Source organism: Chaetura pelagica, unplaced genomic scaffold, assembly GCF_000747805.2.
Source record: "Chaetura pelagica isolate M959 unplaced genomic scaffold, ChaPel_1.0 scaffold123, whole genome shotgun sequence".
In the NCBI taxonomy this organism is placed as follows: domain Eukaryota; kingdom Metazoa; phylum Chordata; class Aves; order Apodiformes; family Apodidae; genus Chaetura; species Chaetura pelagica.
In genome coordinates, this window is record NW_009953295.1 from 3,381,078 (window position 1) to 3,391,251 (window position 10,174).

Genomic DNA, 10,174 nt, shown 5'->3' on the forward strand with positions numbered 1-10,174 from the left:
GGACTGTCTTGGATGGCCATATAGATATTACGTTAATTTCTTGTGAAGGATGGCTGCTATTACAGTAACTATTACATTAATTTATACTGGACATTTGTGATAAATCTCTACTCAGAAAGCATACTAAGATCCCATTCCAAATATTCTTTCTTTTTTTGTAATGTTAAAGGTATGGAAAAATACCGGATGCTCTGAAAGAAACACAGAGCTTTGTAACACAGGAGTCATTAACAAATTCCCACAACACAAGGAGGAGTTTTAACTTAGTCCCGTTGTACAGATGGGGGAGGAGGCATGAAGGGGTTTAGGTTGAACTGCTGATCACAGAAGGTTCAAACCAATCTGTTTCTCATGAGAGAAAATTATCACAGTAAATTATCAGCTCCTGACAGTCCTTGTTTTGCTTGAAGGGCTCCGAGCAGCATCGCCAGAGTATCTGGCAACGTGATACCAGAAGGCTGAAAGCATTTGCCAGGCTCAGAGGGAGAAGAGCCGGATGTAATGTCTAATGTCCTGAAGTGGATAGTATCAGTTCACCTCTAAATATCTTGTTCAAGGCTAGGATGGGAAGGATGGAACTCCTCAGGTTCTGACTAGCAGGCTTAGAAATTGAAGTAAGTTATCTTCTCTGTTTAGAGAACACAGATCTTAGCCTTCAAAGTTTAGTAAAATGCTCAATGGACTAAGAAGGACTAAGATTATTTTATTTATTTATTTATTTTGTTAAAGTAAAACAAACTACAGCAAGTTCATTATAGCTTTCTGTTATCTGAGGGATAGTAGCTCGAGTATAGAAATTTTTGCCAGGGCTTACCACATAGAGTGAAAGCCATTCTTGTAAACAACATTAAATGACTGTCAGACTCATCTGCTTTTTAATGTGCAGATGGGTGTGAATATATATAGAAGTGTCTTCTTCTTTCCCAAGATTTTTCTTCTATGCTTTAAATGGTCTGTGTCACACAAGGTTTTTCTAATGAAAATTTGCCAAGGTATTTAAATTAGAAGCAAAAATTAGAAAAGCTGCTACCACACAGGAATATTAATTGTTCATTATACAGGGCTTTGGTTCACATAGTTACTTTGCATGTGCAAAGCTGCCAATTAAAGGGGCTCAAAGTGCTCACTGCTGCACAACAGCCATTTCTCCAGAGCCCACAATGGCTATTGTATTCTGTCACTGACCTTTAGACACCTTTAAATGCATATTGACACAGTGTGCTGGCATCATTAGAGCTATTGTTTCAGTGACCAGAGGGAAAAGAGGGTTTTGCAATTTCATGAAGAGCTTTAACAGTTGATATATTGATGACAGCAGTGATATTTCTTAATTAGAGGGTGAGAGAAACACTGACAATTTTTTTCTGGTGCTTCAGGTGAATTCCAGCATTCACACCGACTGCAGTTCCCACAACAGTCCCTTCCCATCAGGAAAACAAGATGTTTCTCAGAGGCTTTTTGCCTGCTTTTCTATTGTTTCCAGGGAAATTTATTTAGTATTTTTGACCTGATGGGGCCATATGGCCAGCCTCCCTCAGCTTCTATGGATTCTGCCTGGATGAACATCTTGGCAGGATGGATTCTTTCATCCTACAAGTGACAAGTGGCATTTTAAACAGAGCATATAGTTGGAACTGGTGATACGCAGGAGACAGGAATCTGGGACCACAGTTCAGACTGCTCCTCAAAAATCAGTGGGCATTGTGTGTGTGATAACAACTATGCTTCGTTTTAGCTCTTCCATGTCTTAACATCTGAGATGTTTCTATTTTCTCACCAGTCTGTGGCAGCAAAGGAGTGTAAGCAAGGACTATGGGAGTAGAGGTATCAGATACTTCAAGTTCATTTACTGTAGCAAATTCAAGCATCTTCTAAAAGCTTATATTTATTTTATTGTACCACTCCTGTTCTTTAAATTTGCTTTGAGAAATTACTTTAGCAGTCAGCACATAAAAGAGCATAATTTTAAAGTTTGAATGAGACATTTTGTCTACAGAGAATAAATAAATTACTGGCTTATATTTCCAAAGAATGTTCCTGCTTGAAGACAGTGAGATAGTTTCTGTTCCATAAGTATTGCTGTTGCTGGGTTCTTTTTTATCCCCTGGGATCCTCTTATAGAACAAATTATCAAATACAGCTAATCTTCACATCTCTGAGTCTCTGAAGACAGTCTTGGGTAATGGCTTGCACTTCTGACAAAAGAGGAAAAAATCAAACAGAACTTTTGCAAAAATTCTTGTGTCCTTAAAAAATGGAAAATTTACTACACAGCATCATTGGTTGCAGCTCTAGCCCAGCACTGTGCAGCATGTACTGTAGGATGGCAAGCTTCTGCTTACAATCCCTCTAACCAAAACCCTCTACCTCTTTCTAGCTTAAGGACATAATACATGATATTTGTGTGTGCTTGAGGTAACAGCAGGATTTCTCACGCTGCTGTAAAACTCACAAGCTCAAATGTGTTTCTTCAGTACTGCAGGGTGAACTTTTTTTCTCAAAGTAACTGAAAGGGTTAACTGAATTAACTGAAGGGTTAATGCTATTTTCATTCGTCCATGTCAGAAATCCTTGCAGAACTTTGAAACCTCCCATGCACTGCTGCTACAATTGGCAACTGCAAATTTTGTGGTCCGTCTTCGAACACTGAAGTGATACCTTTACCTTAATGCATGAGAAGTGACCTACTTCTGGGAGGGAAATGCAAATAGGTCCAGCTGTATGATGCAGGATGTGAAGGGGAGCATGCACTGGAAAGAGCTTTTAAGCCACTGTCCTGCGTCTCCATTCTCCCTACAGTAAATCTGCATCAGGTATTAAACAAGGCAGTAATGATGAGCACTCCTCTTGCAATGAGCTGGGATCTGAAATCTCTCCTAAGACCCTTGTGCTTCCCAGCAGAGGCTTTTAGCCATAGGTCCTGACTTGTTACTTTTGGGGAGCTTCTCTACTGAGGCACAAGATTCTCCTGGAAGAGAAAGGGCAGCACTTTGATAGCAAACTTTGCATGGGAAGTTTTGTACTTTTGCTGTCCCACTATTACTGCACTATTTCTTTCAAAAGGCACAGGATCACAGCCTGGGTCGACTTGAAAGATGGAGATGATCTTTGCAGTATATTAGGTCCTTTCTCTGCTGACAAAGTTCAAGCCCTGCAGGATGGGGAGTGATTTTGATAGGATCTTCATTACCAAAAGCTCAAGTTCTTCCTAGATCCACCTCTAGTCATGGCAGCTTTGGGAGGTTTTCTGCCACATACGTGGAGATTTTCCAAAAGAAAAAATAAAAGAGTTGGTGTATCTGTTCACTGCCCGTATTTGTTTGGTTCCTTTGCAGAAGGAGAAGAAGAGTGGGCTGCTGAAACTTCTAGCAGGAGCATCAACAAAAAAGAAGTCGCGCTCCCCACCTTCCGTGTCCCCCACGCACGATGCCCAGGCAGCCATTGAAGGAGTCCTGCAAGGGGCGGTGGGACCTGAGCTCTCCTCCCTCTCCAGCCACGGCAGGGCTGGCTCATGCCCTATCGAGAGTGAAATGCAAGGAGCCATGGGGCTGGAGCCTCTGCACAGGAAAACAGGCTCCTTGGATTTGAATTTTTCCATCCCTTCTCCTGCCAGGCAGCCCCTCTCTTCCATGGCAGCTGTTCGGCCAGAGCCCAAGCCTTTGCCCCGGGAAAGGTAAGCTGTGTATCTCCTGAGATCAGCTGCCTCCTCAGGGACCATTTGCAGGAGGGCTGCAAGTTTAACCTGCTCAGGGGTTGTTGCAGTTTTGCTGCTCTGTGGATCAACTGCAGGTGGATCAGCTGTCTCTTAGGAAGACAGGGCTTCCATGCATCTGCCCATTGAAAAACGTTTGACTCACAGTGCAGTTTTAATGTTCATTGATTTTAAAAGTGATGAGCAGCACCTGCCCATGACACCATACAGCCTTGGTCTAAATATGGAGGACAGCAGTGCTTTCTCAGCATTAAGGCAAAGGCCACTTTTTTTAGGGTAACTTACATGTTTTAATAAACCTGTAGAGTTGTCATGTGGCACTTCCTGCCTGGGTTCAACAGGAGTGATGTGTTTGCTCATCAAAGCCCTTCCTGGCCTGTTCTGCCATACCAAAGACTGTTTCAAATTCTCCTTGTTTAGGATACTTACAGATCCCATCTTCAGTGACCTGATAATAAAATTGTAGCTCATTTCTGGAGAGGAATGTACCAGTGATTCTGGACTTCCTTTCAACAGCCTGCTCTGCACTTTTTTACCTAAGAATAAATGACCTTGTAAACCCAAAAAGAGTAGAATGGGAACACCAAAACACAAAAGCAGATGAAGAGAGAGAGAGAACTTACTAGAAACAGGGGTACAGAAGAGAGCTAGGTCTCCTTATGCAGAGTCAAATGGCTTCAGTTAAGCATTTTCTACACAACTGCAGCTTGAAGACTGGGAAGGGAGCAGATAATGCACTGGTACAAGGCTATTGAAATGCTTTCTACTCAAAAAGCAACCGAGGAGAACACATTTTTAACAAAAGCATCAAAGAATTTTCAAAAAGCACCCTAGGGCACTCTCTGGAGTTTATATTTAAAACCATTTTTTATTGATAGTGAAGTTCCAGAAGTTTGAAATAAACTATTTTTGAGTGAATGAAAGAGGGTGAAGGGCATGGACTGGGCAAGCCACCTGACCCTGAGTCCCCTTAGGGTCATGGAGCAGATGACATAGGGCATAATAAGGGCAGTCCATACCTTACAGAGTGTTTTACTGAATGCACGTTGAAAATTGGTTGGGAAGGTAACAGCGACACTGTAACATACTTAAACTTTTCTTAGGTATCTGGTTTGTTATCATAGAACGTCTTGCAGAGTACACAACAGACAGAGCATATACTAAGTGAATTGAAATCTGATTCACTGTAATCAAATCTAGCTCTAGATCAGAAATCACTAGAAAATTATTGTGTACATATGTAGTGTAGCCTAAGAAGAGCCGGGTCTTGGACCTGCACACTGTCCAACATAATGCCTTCACTGTTGCAAACAGAGGATTGAAGTGGGAAGTAGCTGATGAAGAGAGCAAATCCTCTGATACAGAGCTAATTCAACATGTTGGTAAGAATCACATAGAGTAACAGTATATTTCAGAAGAACCAAATCTGAGGTAAAGTGGAGTAGCTTACATGAAGCACTATAAGAAAGGTGTGATATTAGAACAGTATACTTGCAGTCAGTGATACAGGGAGCTCTTATACACATTTTATATCTGGTGGCTTAGGAGAGGCTTGGCAACAGCCTGTAAAAGGCTGCAGAAAGGACAGACATGGCAATATTTAACTCTAGATTAGGCATTTTGTCTAAAAGGGATGCTGCTATTAAACTTGAAGCAGAAGTAAATACAGGCAAGTCCTTCAGCATTGTAATGAGGACAGTGAGAGCAGACTATCACAGTAGTCTCTTATACTTAAAATCCATGGAAAAGCAATTTAGTAAAGGAGTGAAAAACCAATCCCTATTTAGGTGCATTTAATTTGGTCCACATCAGTTTAGATTAATGCTATAAGAAAAGCTAAATCAATATAAACCAGATTCAGCACCAGTGTAACTAAATCAGTGGAATGCTGCACCTTTAGTTAGATGTAGCCATGAAAAGAAGCTGGGATGAACATCTCCTGACATCCCCAGAGCTGGCTGTAGAGGTGCTGATCTCAAAGCTTTACTGCAGAGAAGCCCAGACACATTATATAATATGCCAGGTCTAGTCCCATATCCTAGATGTTTCTCAGTTCACCTCAGGAGGGTCCAAAGAGTAAAGGATTTAACTGATTACAGTTTTATGTGGTAGAATAGAACCAGAGGGACATGGGTTAGCTGTGTCTGCTCAGCCATGCTGGAATCAGGAGTAAATAGATTTAAACTGCTACAACTGAGTAAATCCTTCCAATTGCAGTCTATGGTGGTAAAGAACTTACTTGAATTTTAAGCATTTTAATTCCTGAGTCTTAAATCCGAAAATAAGCTATAATTGAAGTAACCCTAATTATACACAGCAGGCAACATTCTCTAATTGATTTATGAATTAACTTCCATATCACTGGTGTATCTGCATTCCTTAACTGATCATATGGGTTTTTTCATGCCCATAATGGGAAATATTAATTACCTTCATGCACTAGGAAGGATAATGCTTAGTCCTGGAATAATCTGAGCAGATACATTAAACGCTTGTCTCCTAGAAATTCATCCCACATCCATCTGTGCTCATTAAATCATCAAATTGCTCAGAAGTAGCAAATTTATTTATTTTTTTAAACAAATTATGGTTTTCAAACCACTTGTTCTTTTCACATCTGGCAATGGAGGAACTGGCATTCAACGTCACTCAGCTCCCTATTTTGCTTGTTTGCATTTTGGTGCATTTCATCCGCACAGTAGGAGCAATTCCCTGAGAAAGAAAAGGGAGGAGAGGGGAAAAAAAGGTTAGATAAACAGATTCAGATGCTGGATGAAATTTTAAAAAGCTGCAAAGCATTTCAGTGCACTTAGCTGTACTTGGCTTTCTGTCTCCCAACGCCCAACTGTGCGCAGAGAGACAGAGCACTGAAAGGTTGGAAGAAGTAGCACATTCCTTAATATTTACGGCATTCAAAAGGAGGCTTGTGCAAGCAGCAGAGCACCACTGCTTCTCCCAGAGAGGTTAGCTTGTAGCTCCAGCACTCACCACCTCCAGGCTACTGATCAAACCTGAGAGGTCATGCCACTTGCCATATCAGAGGAGCATTAAAGGGCTCTGATTTCTCACAGCTTGAGTCTCACTATTTAAGGGAAGAATTGCCTGTTCTGCTGCCTATTCTGCGCAGTTCGTGGGAGCTGCAGCCAGTCAGACAGGAAGATGAAGTGAGCTTCACCCTCTCAGAGATGCTGCTGATGTTCGTGCTCTCTTTCATTTTTTGTGCATAGGGGAGCAATGAAAACAATTATTTTTAAATTATTTGCTATTCCAAAACCTGGTTGTCTGGATTAGAAAGGTGATTGCTCCTAGCTCTCCTGTCATTTAGCCTTGCTATTTATCTGGTTTGCTGGGATAGTTAGTGCCTCTCTCTGCCTTATGGGTATAGCTTCACACCATTGGTTTATAAATCCACCTTCCTTCAGCTGCTCTCTGCCATAAAGCATCCAGCAGTCCAAGCAACAGAGTGAAGAAATTTCCCAGGTGATGTGCTTGTTATTTCATGTTGTAGTGATTGACTGGCAAGTGACTACCCCATCAAGCTGTGTGTGCCCCACATGTTCTTTTCCACCTACTGCTCCATCCAGTTTCTGCTGGTGCATGAAACAGGACCAGTACAGGAAAGCTCTGTGGTCAGCCAGAGACTTGCCCAGACCCCACTGATGCTGTCAGTTCACGTGGGAGTGGGGTGTGCTGTCTGCCTAACAGTACCAAAGGAAATTACTTCCCTTGCCACCCCCTTCCAGAAAATATGAATGTACACAGGAGCAAAACGGGAGAGTTGAGCGCGCACGTGAGTCATGTTCCCCTTGCTGCCTGGCACTGTTCCCAGATGCAAACTGGAGTAAAACGTGTCACGCTTTGTTGGCTCTTTTATAGTAACTGGCACTAATTCTGCCATGTTATATCCTGATAAAGCAGTTGTATCCAGGGTTACTGTCACGACTGGCATATCTGTGCCACGTTTCTATGGTTTTTGTGGAGTCTTCAAGCAAGTTGTAAACTGCAACAGTGCTGTGGAGTAAGATGGGAGCACTGAGTTTGGTCTTTAAAATAGACCCCTCCATGTTTCCATGCACCCATTCTACAAATCACTGCCACATCAGAAACTGAGCTCCCAGTTCAAGGAAGCGTTCAAGCATGTGCTTAATGCCCATTGACTTCAATTTTGCTGTGCACGTATATCTTCTTTGCCAAAAGGGAAAGCAAAGGAAGGGTTTTGTTTTGTGGTGTGTTTTTTTTTTTTTTCTTTTCTGGAAAGTGATACTGGAGAAATGACCCCAGAAGTAAGTTCTGACTGAGCAGTGAAATGTATGCGCACAGTTAAGTGCTTCTCTAATGAAGGATACCTGCCTTAGGGCTGAGAAACTAGAATTAACCATCTCAGAAATTGAATTATTCCATATTTCCAGCAGAAGAGGAAAGGATGCAACTCAGATTTATTCTCCTAAGGCTGCTGATTCAGGCACCACAATATGGCAAAGCAGGTTTTAGCCTGTGGCATGCAAAGGAGATTTGCAGATCTCTGCAATCTGCCAGTAAAAGGATGAAGAAAGAGAGCTCTGCCAGTAAGGAAGAACAGTGGTTAACTGGGCTAAATGCCTCATTTTCACTTTCTAGCTATCCCACACAAAACTAGAAGACAAGGGATCTGTTGGAGTCACAGCACTGGACTCCTGAAATCTGTTCTTGGTGCACGATAGTTTTACAAACAGAAACCTGCATTAAGCAGCCAAACTCAAGAACTCTAAATGGAACCAGATTGGAGGTTAGCCCTGCAGATCTAATTTGCCTCTTTGTACATTTGTTTTCTCAAGTTTCTCTAGATCCATCAGTGTCCTGGATGCAAATACTTACTCACTGAGCACACACTTGGTATTTTGGTGAGGTTTTTTCCCCCCTCAGTGTCCAGGTCTGAGCCAAGCCCTTAATTACTGATTAGTTCTTATCAATACAGTTCATTGCCTGTCTGTACCTGCTGACAGAGAGAGCCTGTGTGAGTAATTTAGTCCAGACAACTGACTCCTATGCAGTTAGGGTGAGGGAGATGAGTCTCACTGTGTGGAAATTTTTGGGCACAAGAGTTGGCAGCTGGAGGAGTTAGAGAAGCCACTTTCCCCACACCTGCACTACTTCGAATTTTGCTGTGGTCACTTACTAGACAACCTCCAATCTCTGCAAAAGATGGGGTGGCTTTGGCAGCCACACTTCTCTTTCATGTGAGAGCCCTGACTCACATCCAGAGCAGGACATTTTGTACACTAAATGGGGCAGGCATCCTGTGGGAAAAATAGCATCTAATCATGTAATGAAACATATTGCATGCAAGCAGAAGTGAAGTAATGGGCAATTGTAGTTGCCTGGTTCTTCACTTCAGATGCATGGGTGTGAAACACTCCTGTTCTGGTAAGGTAGTGCATGTCTTCAAGCATCTACATAAATGACATTTTTAATCATTTTGCTTTTTTAAAGGAAACAAAAGTAGAACTTCCATCATGTAACATCTATTTGAGGTGACGAGTCTTAACTGCACATTCCAGGTCAGCAGCAAAGGGAGAGCTGGGTGGGAGAGGTGCTTCTTTTGGCTGCGAGGACAAGTGCTATGAAGAGAGTGGACAGTGGGATTCCCAGGTCTCTGCTGATAGCAGAGAGACAATGATGACAAAACAATTCCCAGCTCTCAGTGAGATAATTGCTGACAGTGTCTCCTTCCCACCAGCAGCCCCAGTGCCAGCCTCTACCCATGCAGTCTCCTGCCCCACAAGATGTCATGTCCCAGCCCCAGGCTCCCTCCCACCATGGCTTTTTGCTCTCCCAGACTCAGCTCAGCACAGCTGCCCTACCTCAGCAGCCATATCCACACCTTCTGTCAGGGCTTTCCATTTTCATCAAGGTCCCATTTCTTCCTCAGCTCCCAGTTTTTCTCCCATCAGCCTCCCTCTCCCTCCAGCCCTTCCCTTTGCCTTGTTCCACTCTCCAAATGCCTGAGGATCCCCATCCTTGCTGATACTACTCACAGGCTCTCCGTGTCCACTTGGGCACTGAGGACCATCCCCAGGCTACTGCCCATCCTTTCAGGACAGTCCCCTCCAAGGACATAGTGCCCAATCCAAGGATGCCACAACAGCCAGCAGTGGAGAAGTCTGACATCAAATCTGTGTCCTGAGAGAAAAACATGAGAGGAGCCTTTTCCTGAGAAAGGAAGAGAAATGCAACCTCTGAGGTCCTTCAGAGCTAAAACATCTTGGAGTGTGAATCAGCAGAGATTTTGCATTCAGTGCTCATACAGGCCTCTGCTGAGCATGCACCATTTGGGGACAGTTTGAATGCTTTTAACGTGGCCAAGAGCAGGTGTTTTTCTGAAGGAACATAATCCTTGACAGGTCAGTGGAGCTACATGGTTGGTCTTTGCCCTCAAGTATGGGGAGCTCAGAGCAGCTTGTGGAAGCCCTCACCTGCTTCCTG

At 42.9% G+C, this 10,174-nt stretch overlaps 1 protein-coding gene across 1 annotated transcript in view; it reads left to right on the forward strand.

Moving 5' to 3' along the window:
- The window catches only part of LOC104389013 (SH3 domain-containing RING finger protein 3-like), a 50,456-nt gene that overhangs the window by 36,157 nt on the left and 4,125 nt on the right, over nt 1-10,174 (forward strand). Inside the window, exon 7 of the mRNA XM_009997955.1 lies at nt 3,336-3,673. Coding sequence (XP_009996257.1) covers nt 3,336-3,673 — 338 coding nt within the window. The remainder of the gene's footprint in view (nt 1-3,335; nt 3,674-10,174) is intronic.